Source organism: Ixodes scapularis, unplaced genomic scaffold (assembly GCF_016920785.2).
Source record: "Ixodes scapularis isolate PalLabHiFi unplaced genomic scaffold, ASM1692078v2 PGA_scaffold2__306_contigs__length_199485367, whole genome shotgun sequence".
NCBI lineage: Eukaryota > Metazoa > Arthropoda > Arachnida > Ixodida > Ixodidae > Ixodes > Ixodes scapularis.
Genome location: NW_024609857.1, coordinates 175597487 through 175621306, shown reverse-complemented (window position 1 = coordinate 175621306; position 23820 = coordinate 175597487). Strand labels below are relative to the sequence as shown.

The 23820-nt window shown below is 46.1% G+C and overlaps 1 protein-coding gene and 1 pseudogene across 1 annotated transcript; one reads left to right on the top strand and one right to left on the bottom strand.

The window, feature by feature from the left end:
* LOC115328070 overlaps nucleotides 1-8101 on the top strand; it is a 124568-nt pseudogene extending 116467 nt beyond the window's left edge.
* A 3306-nt stretch (nucleotides 8102-11407) lies between these two features.
* On the bottom strand, nucleotides 11408-12165 carry LOC121836670. The gene is made up of 2 exons (XM_042291629.1): nucleotides 11532-12165; nucleotides 11408-11472 (listed from the first exon to the last, which is right to left on the bottom strand). Exons 1-2 carry the CDS (start codon nucleotides 12163-12165, stop codon nucleotides 11408-11410), a joined length of 699 nt encoding a protein of 232 aa, XP_042147563.1.
* Between the last annotated feature and the right edge of the window lie 11655 nt (nucleotides 12166-23820).

The window sequence follows — 23820 nt, the reverse complement described above, 5'->3', positions numbered from 1 at the left end:
TTCCAGTCCACAAGAGCGGTAATAAATCATTTCCCTTAAACTATACACTCCGTGCGGGAACTATAGGGGGCGCTTTGAAAAACGCGCGCAGCGCCGCTAGCGGAGGAGCTGGCGTTCGACCGTGAGGCGCGTTCAGCAGCCTGCGGCGCCTTTTCGCATGCCAAGCTGTGGCGGCGGAAGCGCGCACGGACGAAACTTTTGCTTTTTCAGCCGATACATTGAGGGTGACGTTGCATGAGTGCTGGGGGAGACCTAAGAAAGGCATTTAGCTGTTCTCCACTTCTTATATATTGAGTTTGAGTCGTTATTAGGGGTAATTTCTCTAGTTGCAGCCAAAAAAGGAGTTGGAGCGATTTTCCGAAAAGCAAGACAGCCGCCACGATAATTGCTCTGAGTGGGAAATTTATTTCGCTCGTCGTTGTATACGTAGGACTGCTGGAACGATGATATTGGAGGCGAGTGAGATGTTCACTAAGTTTGTGCACGAAGTGTGCCAAGTTTCATTTAGACAGCAGGTGTGAAAGTTATGTTTCTAGCGAATAAAGAAGTAAAGCTGTACGGTATATCCAATACTGAACCCAACATATTGTGTTATAGCGAGCTGTGCAAAGTGCAGATTTGGGCACACAGGTGCTTGGACTTGACAGTAACATTACACAACACTTATTATACAAAAAAGGTGCCATAGTGAAACCAGGTGAAAATTTGGTTTGGGCGGCGTAACTCAATGGGAACCGGTTTTGACCATGAAAAGGGTGTCAAGAGAATACCACTGGTCGGGGAGGTAGAGACTTTAAAGGTAGGAAGGGACTAGTGCACTGTACTTCCAATTGAAACAACTTTACGAAAGGTGGTTCCAAAGCCGAGAAAACAAAGTTGTCGGCCAACACACGGTTTGGCAGCCAAGGGCTTTTGCGGTCAGCTGTTGTGTAATAACCTGTTTTGCGAGGTGCTGATTTTCGGCGCACAGGTACTTTGACATGGCCGTCACTTGGCACAACATTTATTATAACAAAAATAGTTGGCACAGCGAAACCAGGTGGGAATTTAGTTTGGGCGGCGTAACTAAATGGGAACTGGCTTTTACCGTCAAAGGCTGTCAGATATTACCACTCATCGTGGGAGGTGCACACTTTACTGGTGGGAAGGGACCAGTGGACGGTACTTCCAGTTCGAACCGCTTTGCGGTAGGTCGCTCTAAAGCCGAGAAAAAAAAATGTTGTCTACAGAACTCGGGGTGTCAGCATTTCCACATCCAGAAGAAGGCTGATCATGAAACAAAGCACACCACATAAACTTCCATACTCAAACGCCGATTCTCCAGTGATTCCGAGTTTCATTGTTGTTTTCTTTAGATTTATATTTGTTACTTTTTTTACTCTTCGAATCTTTCTTCATGAAGTACAGATTGCGTGCCATACTTGTCCGGAAATATCATCGACACGTACGATGGGGACGAAACTTGTTTGGAGGGCATTCCTCCAACGAAATTGGCACAGCATACCCGCGAGTGTGGGATGGCATTTCAGTTCGTCCCATCGGCGCTGACACATGTAGGCGTTACTGGTACGAAAACAAACGCAGAGCGCAAAGCGGCAGTGTAGAATATGTCAGCCGTGCCGACACAGTGGCCGACATGATCGGGACACCAAATTTCTCGCGTCGTACGGCACGGCTCCATCGTTGTCGCTGCCCCACAAAACATCGGCGAGGTGAAAAACTGTGAAACTTTGTCTCCACAAGATACGACGTATAACTATTAAAGAACTTAATGACGCAGCACAGGCAGCACTTCATGCTGTGAACCCAGCGCAACCGCACCACTCCGACTTCAATGCGTACCAACGTACGCGGCGTGGTTTCGGTTTCGTTTTCTCTGGAGTTCTCACTGCCCACCTTCGGTACCGGCCGCGCGGCGGCGCGCCAGTCGCGTCGCACGGAGTGTATAGGCCTATCTCTCTTACTTCTGTACCTTCAAAAATACTGGAGCACATAATCCATAAGAATCTATCCATTCACCTCGATTCCATTTCCTTTTTTCACAAGGCACAGCACGGCTTCCGTAGAAACTTTTCTTGTGAAGCACAGCTTCTTTGCTTAACCCATGAACTTTTTTCTAACCTCGACTCCGGTTTTCCAACCGATGCTGTATTTCTTGACTTTGCTAAAGCTTTTAACAAAGTACCGCAGAACCAACTGCTACTAAAACTTTCATCGTTAAACCTTGACACCAACGTACTCTCATGGATTAAATCTTTCCTCTCGCAACGAAACCAGTTTGTTCATGCTAACGACTCTTCATCTGCCTTGGCCCCTGTTACATCCGGCGTGCCCCAAGGAACATTCCTTGGTCTACTAGTCTTCCTTATTTACATCAACGGCCTTCCACTTCAGGTGTCTTCATCAATGTGTTCATTTGCAGATGACTGTGTCGTTCATTGTAAAATAGAATTTCCCTCTGATTCTGCAGCGCTACAAAATGACCTTGACTCTACAAATAAAAGGTGTAGTAAATCGCAAATGTCCCTCAACGTTAACAAATGTAAACACATGCACTAATCTCGTTCCACCTTCCAAACTTCCTCTCCTCTTTGTCTTAATGCTGTTCATCTACAAACAAACTGACAGATACAAGTATATCTGTGTTTTTCTAACTAAAAAGCTCTCTTGGGACAGTCATATTAATTCAGTGGTGTCTGCTGCGAACCGAAGCCTAGGTTACCTCCGCCGCAACCTCAGATCTGTCCCAAGTAACCTAAAGCGACTTTTTTTTTACATTTCCTTAGTACGATTGAAATTAGAGCATGCATCCTCCATTTGGCACCCTCACCTTTCTTCGCTAACAAACAGTATTGAAGCTGTCCGAAACCGTGCTGCCCGGTTCATTCAATCTGATTACTCCCGTTTTTCTAGTGTCACTCGAATAAAATCTGACCTTTGTCTTCCCTTACTTGCTACCCGATGGAAAATTTTTCGTCTCTGCCTATTACATAAAATCTATCATTCGACCCTACTACATCAGACTCTTCTCACTTCGCCAACCTATTCGTCTTCTAGATTAAATCATCCTAAGAAAAATAGCCCGGCCGCGATGTTTTTCCACAACACATCAAAACGCCCTTATCCCCGACGCAATTGTGTACTGGAATGACCTTCCCGGTGTCATCGCAGCCACCGGGGACTCCGCCGCATTTCGCGAAGTGATTCAGCAATATTGTAATCCCCACTCCCCTCTCTACCACCTCACGGACTTAAGGGTATTGTAACAAAATAAATAAATAAATAACATAACCCAGAAACATTCGAGATAATGGTTAAAACGTTTGGTATGACTGAATATTTTTATTTATGAAATTTGTTAAATGCCAAAGCTTTCTGTGTATTTAATTCTGTGCATTTCTCGATCACATAATAGACTACATGTCCCACAAGCGTAACTACGTTGCTTTGAGATCGAAATTACTTTCAGTCATTTATAAAAAAATCTGAATGTTTAATATTGTAATAGTATTTGGAGTCACAAAAAATAATTCGTAAAGAAAGGAAAGAATGAAGTGCGGATATTCTTCTTTCGTCACCAACAGCAAAGTATTAACGCGACAGCGTTAAAGACCTCGTGTCGCAGAAAAGCAAGCGTTGGTGGCGCGACGAGAAAATGGCGGTCGCGAAAATCCTCATTGGTCGATAAGGTAAGGACGTCACAACCGGGTGTAGGGCCGTTCGTGGCATGCTGATTCGTCACAGGCCAATTGGCCATATGGCAAGTGGGCTCATAGTATAATTTGTCATAGGGGAACTTTATCACAGGATAATTCCTCATACAAAATTTTAAAGATGCACGGAAATGAAAGTTCAGAGTTTATTTATTTGTTGAAATGCTTACTATAATGCACGACCTTCGGTATACAGTGAGTCGCGAAACCGACTACGCTCATATACACTTACATCGGGCTGGCGCCCGCACCCATCATTACTGACGTATAACAGATGTATAAAAGGTGCTGCCGCAGTTGGAAGCGATGAAAGTCCTTACCTACTTAATAAGTGAATACCAAGTGCGTCATGATTACACTTGAAAACAAAAACGTTTATTAGTCGAGTAATGAGCATTTTAAAACGAACCTCAACCTTTGTAGACGGTTGCGACTGTCGTAGTGGCTGACGACATGCTAGAGGCGCTTGTTGCAGTCGCCGTGCTTCTTCGACATCCTTAAAGACGTAGTGCCGCCCTCTGCTTGAGTGAGTTTCATTTCTTTCAAGGACTGCTCCCTCTTGACTCATCCTAGGAAGGCCAAGATGTTGAGAGAACTGCAGCCCAGATTGCTTTTAAAGAAAAAAAAAAAAGAAGACGCATAAATTGCTATTAGTATATAGCTTCACTGAGTACGCACATAATCACAGATATCACGAACATAGCTTTACTGTGCAGCACATATTTACATAGAACAACGTATGGGTGACGGAAGAGATAAAACGCAGTCATGTATGCCGTCATCATTTCTCGGAGAAATCCCGGCGCAGTCTTGATTCACCTCTCTCTCTCTCTCTCTCTCTCTTCATTTGAGAGCAGTGGTGATAAAAGGGATTTTGAATTTTTCGTGATTTTGTGACATTATATCCAAAGTTTGTGCAACCGGACCAAAGCTGACCGGACAAAAGCCCACCGGACAAAAGCTCACCGGACAGAAGCTTACCGGACAAAAGCATAAAAGGGCAAAAGCACATATGTTTCTTCACAGACCCGGACAAAAGCTCACCTTTTTTTTTTTCTTGCTATCCCGGGCGAAACACGGGCTGGGATAAACTGCGGACGCGATGGACATTGCACCACATTTAGGAGAACTGGCATCCCAGCCCATGCAAACGTGTCGACGGATAAGCCATAACAAGCAGAGAAGCAACGATTTGGGACCCAAATTTTAGGTCACTGAAACTGAGTGGAACTGATATGATCAAGATTGCTTGACTCAAGGTATGCCAAAGCACCCTTGTGCCACGCCCAAAAAACTTCGTAAACCGAAGTTTTTGAACCCGAAGAGTCACCGAAGAAGCGAACTCACACTTTGTCGACCTCGCATTTTCATTGTGCATATGTCACGCAAAACGCGCGCATAATGGTTAGGCACGATGTCTCTTCATAACTAATGCATAGGTTTTCTTGGGGTTAAGGTTAATATTTAAAGTGAATGGCTAGGAAAATTAAATTTATTATGTCATTGAGCAGCGTAAACATATTTGAAATCAAGGATTATCTCAGGGTATTGTAAAAATGAAACTGAAGCAAAACTGTAATATGCACACCATTCAGTAGCCAAGTTTTAAAAATATTTTCAAGGAACGGGAGTGTGTCCTTTAGGACAGATGACCAATTTAGAAAGCCGTGCGGGATTTTGGATAGGCTCGCGTTCCTTTCACCACAGCTTGTGCCCGAAGGACTAACCTACATCAAGGAAAAGTCTACCGGTGACATCGGCGACCTGCTGGAGTACTTTGATTGCACGTATGTCAACAGCCCCTTCCGTTATGATTCTGCTGCTTCTGCGGCGGAACCCAGAGCAAATTCTTCCCTTTGCCTGAGTGAGATGCCGACGACGACCGGAGTTTCCCCCGGAACGGTGGAATGTGTACGACGCTACACTTCAAGATAAAGACCGGACATACACCTGCGAAGGTTGGAATACCGGGTTCCAGAAGTTTGTCGGTCACGCCCATCCAAGAGTCTGGATGCTGATTGAATGCCCTTAGGAAAATCAGGCGTTCGTTGCCACGGCATCGACACAAACTCGCAGAGGTGAACCCCCAGAGAAGCGGGCGCGAAAAACCTCTCTGCGCTTGTAGAATCGTGTGACAAATATTTTTGAAGAATTACAGGTACACCCAGATCTACCAAGACTGCTGGAGCCAGTGGGGGACTGCATTCGCTTCTAACCAATCGTTGCATTTTAGTGTCGCACGCGTGCACTTAAGTTTTCCGCACACGTGTTAAGACCAACATAAAATTTTCTCCTGGTGACCTGTTGTCCTTCTTGTCGTGAACCATTTGTAACTGTTCAGGTGACCCCATTTATTATCTGGAAAGTCGGTATCTTGGTGTTCAACATTGTGTGACAACAGACAATCCAGCTCACCATTTCTAACTATCGATGCTTACAGTACAATGTAATACAAATTGAAATTAGATAACCACAAGGGCATTGCTGTTGCATGTTTACACGTCAGTTTATACAATGATAGAGTCCGGGTAATAGTGTGTATATTTCTGTACATTATATATACTACGTGAAAGGCATGTCCTTGGGAGAAGCACTCATCTGTATACCTCTATGTATACCGGGTGTTTCACGAAACGCGGGCCAAGTCTTTTGTGCGAAAAGTGCGCATTGCACAGAAAAAGGATAGATGTTGTACTGATCCCTGCCAAAGCGCAAATTTAGGAAAACAGAACTGTATTTGGTAAAATTAGTTTGATAATTATTTCTAGTAATTAGCTCCGTACCTAATAAATTCTTACGTATCACTCATATTAAAACATTGTGGGCATCATCTAAAACTATTAAATACACCAGTATTGTAAGGTACAAGGCGAGCGCAGCATTTTACGGCGCTCCAAAAAACACTTAATTTGGACGTGTTAAGACAAAGAGGAGGGGGCAGGGACATTTTAGGGGGTGACCCAAGGCAACAAAAATATACAGCTAAGTTAGGTGGTACAGCACGACTTTCTACGCCCTACGATAGAGCAGCACCACTGTGCGACTTTTGTCGGTTCTAAAAAATGTCTCTTTGGAGGCAAACCTTCTATAACGAAGACAGGCTAGCCTAATTTGAGCAAGGTTTGTTGTCGTTTTTCACCCTTTTGTAGGTCATATATGTTATCAGAGGCGTAGCAAGAGGGAAGAGGGGCGTGCATCTCTGCGCCCCCCCCCCCCCCCGGCCCTCCCGCTCTCCTCACCGGACTCTGCTGTCCCCGGGGGGGGGGGGGGGGGGGGGGGGAAGGGGGGGGGGGGGCGACAAAAAAAGTAGGTGCACCGGCTTCAGGATTGCCTAGCTACGCCACTACATGCTTCTCAATGTTTTGCCTTTACAAGTTAGTTCGCGGCACTGCGGACAATTAAAAAAGTTTTAAAGAGATAAAAGAGAGCTTTTTAGGCATTGACGTGCAATTTTGCCACATTCAGAGGAATCAGCTGCGTTTCTGCAATATTAACATATTTACTATAATGGCTAAGCATCTTTTATATCTATATATATTCCTAAAATGCATTTAAAAAGTGTCCTGTTGATACATTTTGAGCCATTTCATTAAAGTAATTTGTTGGTAAAAAAAATTGTGCTTATGTCTCTAAAACGTGTTCGCTTGGCGAGTTTTTTTAGCTTTTTCGTTGAAATGTTTCATTTTTTTTTAATTTTTTTTAAATATTTTGTGGAATGTTGTGAACCTTTCATTAAATAAGTGGAAAAAATTATTAGTACGCGCATGCTTCGGTGTGAAATTGACGGCTGTGCAAATTACCGCGGTGAATCCTTGGCAATATCCAAGCATCGAGCTTCGAAATTTCATATCTCCGGAAGAAAATGAGCTACGGCGTTGATATGTGGCTGAATGCTCCTCCGAAGAACGTCTGTATAGGAGAGTAAAATAAATATGACCCGGTCTGTTATTGTACGATTTGACGTGGAACACCCAGCATAGAGCCAACAGCGCAGTTGGCATTGTAAATGACCACAATGTGAGCCTACAATTCACAAAGCCAACAGACGTCCGAGAAACCGCTTGCGGTAAATGCAAGTGTTATAAATTAAACATTCATTACAAGACGGGTGAGCCATCCCCACTCACCGTCTGGAATCTTACGCAACACACTATTATATTTTACAGAGAAAAGTTTGTTTTTCTAAGTTTTAGCTGGAGGAAAGCTTTTACTTCTCATTCTGGGTAAAATGTTATCTATGATATTGTAATCCTTCCTGTGATCTTTTCTTTGCTGTTGTACACTACTTCTACTAAAACGTTGAACAATATTGTTTGTTTTTTCAACAGGTGTGTGTAAGCGGTTGGTGTGTCAACATGGCAACTGGAGAGGTTGTGCAACCTGAATAAAAAATGTCTCTCTTCATCGTGTGCTCCTTTCCAAATTTAATATTACTGGTTTATTTCCGTATGAGCGTTTATATACACTGCGCATGTTATGATAAGCGAACACGGCTTGCGTTGGTGATAGGCGCTGATAGCGAAAACAACGAATATACAATGTCACTACATGACACTCCTTTCTCCTACGATTAGATGCACAAAACAATAAAGAATGCTTGGTTAATCATTAATGCCATAGCGTACAACAGGATGTCGATTGCGTGTTGATCTTCGTGGTGGAATCGGAGCTTGAATTGCCGACTCCGGGCTGGCCTCCGGCCGCTGCGAGGGTCCCGCTGTGGGTGGGAGCCTGACGTGGTAGTCCACCCTTGTACTGGCGTCCCCTTGAGGCGCCGTCCAGGCTCGTTTAAGCTGGTTTCGGTGTCTGTGATGGCGCTCCCCGTTGTCCAGTTGGACCGTGTACGACACCGGGCCTCGCACTTCCACCACGGTAGCTGCTGTCCACCGGGGTCCTGGATTGACACTCTTTGCATAGACTGCATCACCCACAGCAAAACACTTTGTTGGCGACGCCTGAACCTCAGGTTCACGCTGACGATCTGGGTGAAGTCTGTCCAAGGCTGTCCTCAACCTCCGCCCCATCATCAATTCTGCCGGTGACTTTCCCGTGACAAAATGCTGCATGGTGTGTTGTTTAAACAAGAACCGCGCAATCTTACACTGAGTTGTGCCTTCCTGTTGTTTCTTCAAAGCTTCCTTGACTTCTCTTACCATCCGTTAGACTCTGCCATTACTGGCGGGATGATAAGGTGCTGCGAACACTGTACGAACATCGTTCAATTTCAAAAACGTTTGTAATTCAGCACCAGTGAATGCTGTGCCATTATCAGAGACAATTACGTCTGGCACCCCGTGAGTCGCAAACATTTTCCTTAAGCTGGTGACGACAGCTGAAAACTTCATTGATGGCATGATTTCTACCTCTGCCCAGTTGCTGTACGCATCAACTACAATTAGAAACACTTCTCCCTTGACTGGCCCCGCGAAGTCTATGTGTAGACTACTCCATGGTTGATCTGGCTTGACCCAGAAATGCACTGGAGCCTTGGGGTCGCTTTGGCGGTTAATTTGACACGGCTGACAGTACCGCACAAATTCTTCAATCTGGCTGTCCATCTTTGGCCACCACATAAGCCCTCTTGCTGAAGCTTTCATGGCACTCGTTCCCGGGTGGTTTGCATGCAGCAACTGAAGTACCCTTTCTCTTGCTACTTGCGGTATGACCACACGGTTTCCCCACAGTATACAATCCCGATGCAACGACAACTCGGACTTCCTTACCTTGTAAGGCGCGAACGCATTGTCCGGTTGCCTCGACGGCCAGCCACTGAGGATCCAATCCTTAACCTTCGATAAGATACAGTCTTTCTTGGTCATCCTTGCGAGGTCTGCCGCCTGGAGTGGAGCATACTCGACAGCTTCAAGCAGGAGCACGCCCCCGGTGGCTGTGGCTCGTCTTCGCCTCCCACGATTGGCAGACGACTGAGTGCATCAGCGTTGGAGTTGTCTTCGCCTGGCCTGTACTGAATGCGATAGTTATACGCCCCCAACAACAAAATCCAGCGAAGCATCCTGGGCGACAGCACTTCTGGCACCCGCTTCTCAGTGTTGAACAACCCCAACAGCGGCTTATGATCCGTTACTACGGTAAAGTCTCTTCCGGCCAGGTACTGGTGAAACCTTTTCACTCCGAAGACGACTGCTAAACCTTCTTTGTCAATCTGCGCATAGTTGCGTTCACTAGCACCGAGAGTTCGTGAGGCGTACGCTATAGGTTGCTCTTTCCCGTCATCAGCCCTATGCGCCAGCACGGCCCCTACCCCGACAGGCGACGCGTTGCAGCACAAAACCAACGGCCGCTTGGGGTCATAGGGAACAAGTGCTGCATCCGAGCTAAGCAACTTCTTCAGCTTTTCGAACGCCCGCTGGTGCTCACCTGTCCATTTCCATTCTTGCTCGTGGTCCAACAGCCGATGAAGGGGTTCCGCCACTTCTGTCTTCCCCTTGAGGAAACTGGCGTAGAAATTTAACAACCCCAAGAAAGCTTGAAGCTGCTTCCTGCTTGTCAGCGGTGGCGCTTGCTGAATGGCGTCAGTCTTGCTCTGGCTCGGGTGGATACCTGTGGAATCGAATCTATGTCCCAGGAATTCAATGCTTGCTTGACTGAATTCACACTTTTCTTTGTTTACTCTTAGCTGCGCGCTTTGTAGACGCGCCAGCACGGCTGAAAGCCTTCCCGAGTGTTCGTCTGCGTTTCTTCCCGATATCAAGATATCATCGAGATAAGCCTTCACCCCCGGAATGCCCGCCCATAACGTGTCGATGACTCGCTGAAACACCCACGGCGCCACCGAGATTCCAAACGGCAACCACCGGATCTTGCATAGCCCTTTAATCGTGTTTACGGTCAGCATTTCTGCTGATTCATCGTCTAGGATGAGCTGTTGATACGCCTGAGTTAAGTCGAGCTTTGTGAAAATTTGACTCGACCCCAACGTCGCTAGCATTTCCGCGGTCGTGGGCAAAGGATATCCGCTGCTTTTAATAGCCTTGTTTACGGTACTACGGTAATCCCCACATAAACTCAAGGTTCCGTTTTTTTTCCTCACCACTACCAATGGTCTCGCCCAGTTTGAGTACTCAACCGGCTCCCAGACGCCTTGTTGCACCAGGCGATCCACTTCCTTGGCCACGTCGTCCTTGAGGGCCAGCGGGACAGGACGACTCTTGAGAAACACCGGGCGGGCGTCCTCTCGAAGTTCTATGTGAACTGGCGGTCCGTTGAGTCCAGGCAGGTCACTGCCGAAAACCTCAGCAAAACGCGATGTCACGTCCTCCACCTTGATCTGCCGAATTCCACTCAAACGGATGCCCAGCGACTCAAATCAGCTACGTCCGAGTAAACTGTTACCACGCATCTCTACTACTAACAAAGTTAGCTCCGCTCTACAGCCTTTGAATTTCACTTCCACGTTTGCCCGACCCACCACGGACAATGATTCATTCGACCAGGTTACAAGCTTTGTGCCGGCTTCTTGCAGCGGTATGTGGCCTTGATTCTTCTCGATCAACCGAAACGTCTCTTCACTCACAATCGAACAAGATGCTCCTGAATCGACTTCCATCGGAACCTCCTGCCCTTGAATGTGCACCTCTACCACGAACTTTTCAGCCTGTTCACGCACTTCGCATACAGAAAACAATGCGCTCATTTCATAGACGCCCTTGTTTTTCCCCTCCCGCTTGCGCAGGTCAGTTGGCTTCCGCGGCGTCTGATTCTCGTCTTTTGAACGACATGCTTTTGCCACGTGTCCAACCTTTTTGCATTTGAAACAAGCAGCCTTTCTAGAACGGCATACATGCGGAGCGTGCTTACCGTTGCAGCGGAAGCAGCTGACGTCATCCTCCTTGGTGTCCAGTTTCATGCGTGTCGCTTGAACCAGACCCTCGCTTTCTTTGGTTCCATCTTGAGCTTGCTTGCGTATATCGCGCTGCTGCTTCTCCGTTGCTTCCGCCGTCAGCGTCATGTCGTACGCCACCTTGAACGTAAGGTCACGTTCTGCGAGCAGCCGCTGTTGAACCGCTTCGTTCTTGATGCCGCATACGAACCGGTCCCTTATCATGACGTCCAGTGGAAGCTGTTTATCACCGAAACCGCAGTCTTCAGCCAGCTTGCGGAGTGCCGTAACATACTCCGATGCCGCCTCACCGTGAGCTTGGTTTCTTCGGTAGAATAAGAATCTTGCGTACAGCTCCGAAGGCCTTGGATGGATGTGCTTCCGCACCGCCCCCTTGATGTCGTCGTAGCTCGCCGCCGTCGGTCTTGCTGGCTTGACCGAGGTCACGATCAGCCCGTAAGTGTCCTCGCCGCAAAAACTCAGCAGAACCGCTCGTTCTTGCTCGTCCTTGGTTATGTTGTTTGCAGCGCAGAACATCTCTAGCCGTTCGACGTATTCATTCCAGGACGCATTCATGCCGAGACGATATTCGCCGATCCTGCCGACCAACATCTTGCCTTACTCGACCGGGACTCGCCCATCCGTCGATCCCATCCTCGTCGCCAACGTAATAGAACCTTCAGACAGTGCGGTTGGAACAGAACAACGGTTTATTTCCGTATGAGCGTTTATATACACTGCGCATGTTATGATAAGCGAACGCGGCTTGCGTTGGTGATAGGCGCTGATAGCCATAACAACGAATATACAATGTCACTACATGACACTTTTAATTGTACATTTTTCCAGACCCTTCACTGCCATGGCATTCTTGTAAATCTCATTTTACACTTGTGGGTGTAAAATATATTATTTAAAAAAGAACAAGATTAATTTAAAAATAAAAACGACTGACCACGGTTTTTTTCCGACAGTGTGAGAAGTAGTTCAACCTCCAGGATCTCAAATATCAAAATTATTTCGTAATTTGGTGAATCTAGGCTGCATAGAATCATTTTTAAGTGCCACAGAAGGCCCTCCCTTCCGAAGCTTGACGTCACAAAACAAGTTTTCGGAATCTCCGCTCTTACGCATCTTCAGCGCCTATCAAAGCTATGCACGCACGCGCTTTTTTTTAAAAAAAGGGCAGAAAAAGAGTTCACGACTGGTGCCAGTCCAAGGGAATATATATCTGGCAAGCTTCCGATTGGCCCACAAGCGACACGCGCTTGGCGGCCGAAATATCCTCGTTTGAGGTCAGTACTGGTTGGAGGTTTTACGTTTTTACTCTCGTTTAGTTACATCCTCGGGGAAAAGAAACCTGATATTCAGATTCACTGGACAAAATTACTACACTAGCATCAACCTCTATTTCATTTTTTTTTTTAAAAACTGTATCAGTTTCCATTTAAAGCCCTAAATTAAGCAGGTTTAGAAAACTTGTACTTCGCTTAAAGTACATCCTGTGAGTGTGTACTTGTACTTTACTTCAAGTATTTTTCTGGTACTTTCCGAGGAAAACATAACTCCCGACTTCAATCTACATTTTCCAACTTCGATCTTCTTAGCTTTGTATCACAAAGTTATGATTTGTCAACCCTAAAGAAATACTGGCATTTCGGGTGGTGCATGAAATAACCCAATCCTGTAACCCCGTATCAAAATCCCCGTTGCAGATACTCTGCGTTCTCTACCCCGTCTCTAAATCTCCGCCTTTCCAAAAACCACTCACACGCAAACCACGCACTGAATTCCCCAGCTTTCCTTGCCTGCAAAGTTCAAAGCAGTGTTGCCAAGTGCGTTCTTCAAATATTGAAATCCGAAAGCGTGACACATGACTTCAATTTATACAAGGGCTGGAACTAAGCTAGTTGTTTTAGCATAGTTTAAGAAAACAGCGCGAAAAAAAGAAAGACTTGAAGAAGGCGCACACAAACACCGCGCTTACGGGCAATTAATCTTTTTAAATCTGCACGATACTGAAAGTAAACAAGAGACGAGAAAGATAAAATAACACAATTAACCCGATAAAACACCTCTAGCATGCCGACACGTGCCTACACAAACTTGCCGCACCTCTTGATAAAGTGCAACTCGGCACCCGTTAAGGCCACCGACAGGGCGCTAGCACGCATGTCCTTTTCACAACTAGCAATAAAACGGACTCACCGTGTTACCGACATCCAAGCGCAGAATTTGCACACCCACAAAGTACAATTAGCACACACACACAATACACAACATACACACCGGGCTGAGCTCACAACTTACTTTTGTATTTCTTCTTTGTTTTCTTCATGCCTATTAAATCATATACATAAATTTGTACGCTATTATCTCTTTGTGAATACGCACGCCGCAAGACAGAAGTTCCTTGAGGACTCGAACAGGTCGGACGCCTTGTTTTTTTGTTTTTTTGTTTTCAAGCGTAGGCAATGTTGCATTAAGAATATTTTATTTAACATCCGGACCGTCTCGTAGTTAACCAACTGGTTCACGAACGAACAAGAAAATGTAAATATAACAGCGAACTCACGAAACCCGGTTAAAAACAGGGCGGGAGACAGATGTAAAGCGAAACTTTGCAACCATACGAAGACCCATCCGCACGGTAGTGGAGGCGTGGAGGCACAAAAAGAGTGCTAAACTCTCAGAAATAAACGTAATGTACGCACTTACATGTGCTACGTGATGGCAAGATAGACGGATATCCAGCTCGTCTTCGTTGAAGATTCAAACGTTTAAGTGTGACGCGTGCCCAAATGACGTGCGATTTCTCAGAACAACGCCACCAGGAGTGTAACGTCTTAAAGGTTGAACTGTCGAGCCGGTCGAGCACACACCTGCTAAATAAGACATTTCCAGTACCAAGTAAGACCGAAACTTCTTAGACATGCGACACACCGACACATGACCACGTCAACACAACAACCATACCTCGAAAAACTTCACTCGTGAGTGCACTCACCTCACTCACCCTCATGTAGCAGGCGTGAGGTGAGGGTGAGTGAGTTGTAAGTCTCGAAAACTCGTGTTTGAGGTTGATGAGCTGCGTAAGTTCGGTGAGTTCATGAGCTCGATGAGTTCGATGAGTTCGTAAGTTCGATGAGGAGCGTGAGTTCATCAGGTCGGTGGGTTCGTGAGTTTGGCAAGGCATGAGGTCCCGAGGGGACATGGGTTCGATTAGAATTGGCAGGGTGACGTCAAGGAAATACTTTTCCGTAAATTCCCGGGCAAGTTGAGTCTATTCTCACTTCGCACCGGTGCTGTGTGTTCGTATGGCTTAGAGGAAGTGCATAAGCCGCATGTTCAAGTGTTCTAGTACGGCTGGTTTTTACGAGTGAAGGGAAGAGAAAAAAGAGCGCCGATGGATGTATCTCCGCTCTTTGGCTCCGGCTCGCTTCTCGGCGGCTTGGCGTGATCTTTTGGCACTCGTCGCTGGTTCGTGGCGGGGTGACGAGAGCTCTTTCGTTCGTCTGGGCCTCTCTCGTGCACACTGCGAGGCACCGATATACGCGCGGCGTGTAGCAAAACGGGCGCTACAACGGTACTACCGGAGGCAGAAGTTGGTATTGCGAGTGCACTCGTCTTAGGCACGGTCCCTAATCCTGAACCCAATAATAAAATGAAAGCCGGCTGGGAACTGTCACAATTTGCCTGTATACTTTTTCGTTCAATTTGTAACCTGAAGTTTTGTAAAACGGAAAATAAAAAAGTACGCATCCAGGTCTTTGTGCTCGTGTACCCTCAAAACGCCGAAGTTGTTCGCCGCTGGTTTTAATGACTGCTTCATTTATTTGGCAGCAAATCGAAGTTAATTTGACTCTTGATTGTCCTGAAATAATTGCAGACAGTAAGTTTCTATATTACATTCAAAGAGGTAAAAAAACAATCGTTTTACTTTTGCTTACTATTGGTGATATATTCTTGATGTTTCTAGCCTGCTGCACGACACCCTGTTAGTCCTTCAAGAGGGTGATATTAAGGATAATCATAATATTGCTGCATCCGAAAACACTCTCCGTGCCGGAGAAAGTTTCCTTACTAGCTCTAATAGTATTTAGCTATTAGTTATGAGTAATATATTATTATTTATCAAACGTTACAACTCCCACCGGTGCACGCCTTGCTTATTTACGAGGCGCGCTCTTTTTCGTTCTTTATTTGTAGAAGCGCGTGCGCGCACAGCAGTAACCTTTTCCGCCCGAAGATATTAAGCGCCCCAATCTTTCGTATCTAACAAAACAAATCTTGAAGATTTGTATACTATTCAATTACGTTGCATGACGCTCCCCCCCCCCCCCCCCCCCCCCCCCCCGCCCTCAAATATCGCGCGAATATCCGAATTAGGCTACCAGTAGTTAGGAAAGAAGTAATTTACCTATGGTAGGTAAAAGAACCTGATCTTACACCACTAGGTCGCGATCTATCTATACAAATTAGTTAACACAAAATGAAAATTAAAGGGAAGCTAAAGATGTTTTTAAAAACAAGCGAGTTAGAGGTGAATTCTACGGTATTTTTTGCCCGAGAATGAATATCACGTTCGCTTTTCCCGAAGATGTGACTAAACGCAAGAAGACGCGAAAAAAGCCCAGACCAGTCGTTACGTCGTAAAAATATATTTCGACCGCAAGGCGCGTGTCGCTCGTGTGGGCAGCGCGCGCAATTACAAGCCCGTCAGGTATGTTCCCCGACCTAAGAGCCTTATATAAATATAGTTTGGTCATTCATTGGGAGATATAGGAGGCAAATGAGTAGGCGCCATTGGGCGAAAGCGGGGTGGGCATGTTCTAGGGCGTCTTTACAAATTCGAATGTAGCCAATTAGAAGACGGAATTAATACCATGGCGGTGGTCCCGAGAAGCGAAATTAATATGTGCGTGCGAGAAACTCTTCGAGATTAAAAATAAAAATGTTTCAATCATGGTCATCCAGAAATCATGGTGAAAGTGCGTGAATACACTGTAAAAAAAATCCCGTCCAATTACTAGAAATCGCAAGTCAATTTTTGATGCCGGTACAATTACCGTAGTCTTGCATCAAGGTCACAGCATTAACTAGGTATTACGAGCATGACAGTAATGAGGCCCTACGGTTTTTGCCCGTAACTCGACCCGTAGAAGCATGGCAAAAGGTCGTAACTCTCATTCACAGTACTGCACGTGATGCACAAATACGGAAATTGTTCCAGAATCAAAAATTAGCTAGCGTGTTGTCTGTAACCTGCGACGGCAGAAAACCGTAACTCTTAATGACTGAGCTGTACGTGAGGCCCGACGGTAGGAATCGTTCCTACATAAACCATTAGCTGGCGTGTTGTCCACACCTTGCAGTGACGGCCAGAGCCCATTGAACTGCTAGCTGCAGTGACTTAACAAAACGGATGTCTCAGTGAACAAAAGAGCATTTTACTGCTATATTTATTGTTCACTGAGATGTCCGTTTTGTTAAATCATTGCAGCTAGCAGTTCAACAGGCTCTGGCCATTGCTGCAAAGTGCGGAGAACATGCCAGCTAATATTTAATGTCGGAGCGATTCCCGTCGTCACGCATGACGTGCACTCAGTGATTGAGAGTTAGAGCTTTCTGTCGCCGCAAGTTACAGACAACATGCAAACTAATGTTTGATGCTGGAAAAAAAAAGCGAGCGTCTTGGCAACAATGGTCACCAGCAGTTAGCATCCATCCATCGATCCAATCCAAATCCAAATCGGAATGTCAAGATGGCGACTTTTGTTCTGCGAGTTCTGTGAGGTGAGTCGGTGCATTCACTTTCACCTCCATGGTCAACTTTCAAGCATTTCCAGGCAATCTCTATATCAGTACAGTAAGAAGTATTTAAGAATACAGAAATAGCAATCGCTTTCTTCAAATAACTCTTGCTCGAAACGTCTTCTCTTTCGTTTCTCTGCACACCCGAGTCCTCATATTTAGTAGCTGGAATCGTACCAGCGGAGGTACGCTCTTTTATAAAATCTGTAGTTATATCCCACAACGAAACAAACGTTTGCGTTCTCGAGACGGCTTGTTGGGGCTACGCGCGTTCGTGCTGTCCGTGTAACAACACGAAAGGTATGTGTTTGTTGCTTTGAAAACGCTCTCTAATGTCGGCATTTGAGAAAATCATCAGTAAGCAAAGTTCCTTTCGCAAGAAACATGTGAATCGGCCTTGTCGGATAGCCCTGCTTTGATCAAATGTTTTACTTCCCGCATGTCCAGAAAGCCTGAGCGTCGCTTCCGGGGAAGCTGTCGGCAATCTATAGAGAAGCGAAAGCGGAACGACGGATGTCGTTGAAGATAAGAGGCTGCATATTACGCGTCATCTAATTTTATCTTCTTTTCATTTTCTTCACTGCGATTTATAGCCGCGAGGATTTGAAGGAAATACAAAGAGCAAAACAAAACTTTGCATTTGTCCACATTCGTTCATTTTCTGGATTCTCAAACTAAGTAAAGTGATGAAGCCTGGATTCCAACACGGTCTCTTACGGGCGTGCCTGTCATACTGCCTGCAACTAATCCGTTTCTTCCAGGAAGTGTAGCTAGCCATCACCGAGGTGCTTTGTTGCTATGTTTGGTTGTGTGGCTTCCTTATATCCCTGTAGAAGGTGCTGTGCTTGAAAGTGCTTTTTCGGTGTGCTTGTGCTGAGGTATGCACTACCGTTGCAAGGAGAGTTAGAATGCTGTTTGAGGTCTGCGTGCGAATCGTGACATGTCCAAGACAGTGAGCTGTGGCTGCGAGTCGATGGACATTCATCACCACCTGATCTCCTATCTTTAAGACCAGTTTCGTTACATGTGAGTCATCAAAGGTGTACAGATCTTTGAGTGCGTACAGTTAGCCACCACTGAAAGTCGTGAGCACAAAAAGAATGATCGTCATCTCGTAAAGGAGCCAGGTTTTTTGTTGCTTGCAAAATCCAGCCAGACTGGTGTGTTGGTTTACTAGCACAAAAAATCTGTCATGTCGGTTTCATGGATGTTTAGGCAGGGTACACACTAAACATTGTAACACCCATATTCGTGTAAAAAGGGTGTAAGAAGGGTGTAGGTTAGGAAAAACACCCTTTTTACAAGCTTTTAAGACGATTTCTGAATATCGGTGGGTGTTAAAAGGGTGTGCTGACGTTTTACACCCTTTACACGCCCTCTTTACGCCCCAATCGCAGCGATGGTGTCTGAAATCGTGTAAAAAGGGTGTATGGGCGAATTATACGCCCTTCATCCACACGGTGTGAAAGAGGCGTAATGGTGATGCTGTTAAATACACCCATGATTTCATAGCCGTTCATATTGAATTGAATTGAATTGGTTTTTATTTAGACACTAGGTCGAGGGTAACAGGACAAAAGGCAGATTATCTCTGCCTGACGTGGTCCTATCGCCAGTTTACAATGCAAGCAATATTTATTGCTTTATTACAATACAAAGCAATATTTATTGCTTTGGTGAAACTGTCGTTGACGTACGGCGGTACAAACGTACAAACATCGAGTATAATTAATCACCACACGGAGTCGCGTATGATTAGGAAGTGCTAGAGAATAGTTTTTGCAACCTCTATTGAACTCTTCGTTCGACACGAGCCTAAAATTACGTTTTGCGCGTGCATCACTTTTATCGGTTCAACCTTGATTATAAAAAAAAAAATCATCTCCGCTCGCAAAAAAAAAAAGAAGACCTGTAAATATACAATCTAGGCAGCACACACTATTGCGCTGTTATGGTATTTAATCGGAAAGATTGTGTCGATATTATTTTGGTCTAACCAATATCTGAAAAATGGGATGGGTCGCGCCGACGCTGTCCTGACATACCGTACTTGGCGCCGTTTTTGGTTGACTGTCAAGAGTGTCCTGCGTGAATCGGCTATGCCGGCGAGGTATTTCTATTTCTTGACAGCCTAAATCGGACGTTAAAAAAAAAACAATACAAAGCAAGATTAACCGAAATAGATTCTGCTTCCTTTTAACCTGAGAAAGACCTTTTAAGCTGAAGACTTGAACAAACTGTGGCGCCCTCATTTCGGATATTACAAACTCACCTGACTGGGTTTCGCACTACTTATAGCACCTTCACTGATACTTTATTTTGGAGTGTAGCTCAGAAGAAACAATGTCGCAAGACAATCGAAAGTGCCGGATTAATGACACCCCCAGGGACGCGACTCTTATCTCTGCGTAATGACACCAAAATATCTAGCTTTCCGACGCTTTTTTTTTCCGGTTTTTCTTTGGTACACGTGAAACCGCGTCGTCGGCGGCGTTCAAAATGGTTTTTCGTATTTATCTTGTGATCTCGCGGTCCGCACCAGATCATGCGCGTCTACAGGAGTGGCAGTTTGAGACGCTCAAGGTTGTACTACGCAAAGCAAGCCCTGGCGAGTCCAATTTCGCGACCTTCCCTGGGCAGGGCCGGTGGCAATACAAAGCAGCAGAGGGAGATTAGCGGCTTTGTCCAACTCCTTTGACCTCGTCTTCTGATAGGCCTCGAAACCTTCTTTTGTGTCTTCGTGTTGCTGTGAGCGAGTGCGAAGGCCGCTTCTAGCAAATCAGAGGGGTGACGCAAAACACGTGACCGCTCTCCGTAGGACAAGGACGCTTGGACGAAAATTTGTCACGTGACTCGCTCTGACGCGCTGATGGGCTACTGGGGCCGTAGTCTTTGCAGTATGCCAAGTTATGGCGAGTTGTAGGGGCCACGTAGGTCCGGTTTGCAAAAAGGGGGGCGCCTTTCAGTGTATTCCTGTTTTTCGTGCGTTTGAGTCGCAGCCGTTATTTCTCGTCGTGAACGGCCGGAATGCATCCATGCCAACTTTTCGGAAATGGTCGTTTATTTCGTCGGAGTCCATGGAATTATTGTGCTGTATTTGTTGGACGCGTTTCGACAAAGAGCTGCTCATCGGCGGCCGCGAGACTTCCGTTGAATGTGATCGACCGCCTTCAACCTCGGCATTGTGTTTGCGTTGTTTTGTGCTGCCGGAATTGGATTACGCATCTATCATGACAGAGAGGTGCTCATCGTCGACCGCGAAATTTCCGCTGACTGTGAGCGACCGCCTTCATCCTCGACATTGTGTTTGTGGATAGTTCTGTGCTGGCCGAATCGGATTATGCATCTATCACGGATTACATGAGATCGCTGTTTTATTTGTGAGTACTCTGCAAGCATGCTTCTGATAGTAGTCCAAGGGGGCTATGTTCGAAAAATGTTTCATTTCTCCTAAAAAGAAACGGAAGTGACGGAAGCGACGATATCGCGTTTGATTGGTTGGAAGGTCAAATGGCAAAAATAGGTAACTTTCGTCATTTGAACCTCTAACCAATCAAACGCGATATCGTCACTTCCGCCACTTACGTTTATTTTTAGGAGTAACGAAACATTTGTCGAACATAGGCTCCCTGCTTCCGTTTCAATAGACCATTTTACGGTTTACAAACATGAACTGCCGCTTACGTCTATAGCAACTCCCGGTCGTACCGCCTTTGCAAGCCTGTCAGTTTTGTCCACGTCACCAGTGCAAGGAAGCATGAACGTCACAAGGAAAGTACAGTTGGAGATTCAACTAGGGCCTTCGGTTGTACAATTTGAAGGGGTTATGAAACAATATCCGGTTGATATATTTATGACCTTACACGCACGGACCGCCACTGGTTTAGAAGTGAGTCGGTCGTGGTGGAATTGCGAGGATAAAAGAGAACTTTTTCTTTCAGTCTTGCCTTCGCCAAGTTTGATGACGTGCGCGTGAACGTAGCTTTGCCCTTTGGAACGGTTGTAATTGCACGCACTTGCCCGCATAAGCTGAGACATGGCTGCGGCCAGATGACCTGCCTGCAATCGTCTAAAGAGAATTTTGTAGAACCTGTTAGAACCTTGATTAAAAAATAAAAAGTGAACCAGACATTTGCAGTCATTTTCTCGTGCACTCTTTTGGGTTAGTACGCCTTACTTTATGGGTGTTGGTAATCGCGCCTTTTTTATTTCCCTTTCTGGCGGTGATGCAAACAATTTAGAAGGCGTACTGCGCAGACATAACGCCCTAATAAAAAGGCGTACAGTGGAATCACACCCTAATTCAAAGGTGTTCGGAATAACGCCGTGCTTTAAGGGTGTTAGGAAAAACACCCTATTTGAGGGGCGTTAGGAATAACGCCCTTTCTTTAGGGCGTTTTGCTGCACCCAAATGGGTGTTAGTTATAGGACAAGCCATTTACACCCACAAGGGTGTTACGATGTTTAGTGTGTAAGGTTAGCCTGCCTGCGTTGAGTTGTACGAGCACTAAGAAGAGCCATTCCATTTCTTTAACGTGCAGCGCTCTGTAGTGGTGAAAAAAATCCAATCAGTCGTATGCGCATCGCGAAATTGTGTACATGATGACACGCCACCAAAACCGGATTGACTGGCCGTGATCTTGTAAATATCAAGCCTAACTCGCCTGTGGGATGACGATCATTCTGCTCTCAGTGATGGCTCCTGGACCCACCGTCGTGCGAGGCAGTTGGGCATATCTAAACATTTGTATCCTTTCGATTGCTTGTGCGTAACAAAACTGGTCTTTAAAGGGGCCATGCAACGATTTTCGGACTTCGGTCAAATAACTATGGCAGTTGTTCTCCTCCTTGGCCGTACAGCGCCTTCGGGGTCGCTAGCTTTATGACCTGCCATGAGGGCACTTTGGGGAAACCGGAGAAAACAGGCTTAGCGTCGAAGGTCAGGCTTGTCAGTCGCCGGCTAACAGCACAGTGGGAAGCAGGGATGGGACACTTTCATAGACTTCGGGTAGATGGCACAACTCAATGCTCAATATAATACAGCAGCTGTGGCTTGCTTGTAACATGCTCGTTTACGTCTCCCAAGACTTCCGACATAACCGCTCGGCGGGTAGCGAATTGCTTCACTCGAAGTCATGGTGATGTTGCCGGGCGGTGAGCGAGCACTCTGTGTGGGTTCTGAAATGTTGGCTGTGTGTGCAGACACAAAAATAATGCGATATCCACAATGCAACGGTTGTGAGGCTCATGTGAACTCATCCTCTCGGAGGTTCATAAATTTGTCCTGTGTCACCGTGGGCAAGCAGACAGGCCTCCAGCACATGCTCGTCACCTTCCATTGTGCTTTGGCTGCACAGGCTCTAGGCCCCATCATGCTCCAAGCTTACGAGATTCCAAAGCATTCTTGAAGGCAAAAAGCTTGTGCCGTAGATGGGACAACTGCAAGGCCATGCTGCCATTCGGGTGGTATTACTAACTATAGCGAACACAGCAAGCGACTATGGCCCATGTGTCTGCTACAGCAATAAATATGGGGCTTAGGAGTGCTGTCAGTTGCACCGCTTTGGCTATCTAATTGTATCATTGTCTAGCACTGCTTGTATTAGCTGTGCAAAGTAGGTCGATAGAGCTGTTGGCGCAGCTTGTACCATTGAAGCCAAAGCAAGCAGCTGCAACTCTTATTTTTGTGGTGACACCTGTCAATGGCTATACATCATTGAATTTGGGGCTTTCAGGGTGGCGCCATGTTGTTCGATTGCCGTGCTGTCTATGTGCATCTGGGCAATTTCACGGAATTCGGCAGGGCGAACGAAGAAGAGGGCACGAGCCAAGTGTAGGCATTTCACCATTTTCAGCTGTACCCCGTGGTGGGCTGCACTAAACATCTAGCGGCCCCCTCCTTACTGCCCCTGTGATGTTGTTCGTTTGCGCAGCACATGGATGGCTATTTTGGGTTCGGTATGTTATCTGCTGCTCTTTTCATTCGTTAATCACCTAGCATAGGTATTCCATTATTACGTTCAGAGAAATTTCACCTACTGGCAGCACTGCCTCCGGCCACTACGTCTATTGCGCGAGAGGCTAATACGGTTCCTACGATATACTTTGCAAAACTCATAGTTGGTTCCCTCGATCCTTGACGCAAATGCACGATTGCTTTTACATACGAAGCTAGAGACAACTTAAGATTTATAGCGCTTTCAATTGTGCTGATCCCAGCCATAGATGTCGACTATACTCGGTGTCGCAGGGTGTGCGCAGCAAAGACGAAGGCAAGGCCACGGGGGCATAGGACTCCAGTGAGCTTTCTTTGCATGAGCACTTGCGCAAGAATGGCACGTTTGAAAGCAACGTGCTCGTGCCTTTGCACCTGCTGCAGACAACTTGTGGGATGGAGCATAGGCAATGAGATCACCAGATAAACACCAACCTAGAGCGGCGCCGCTCCATGAA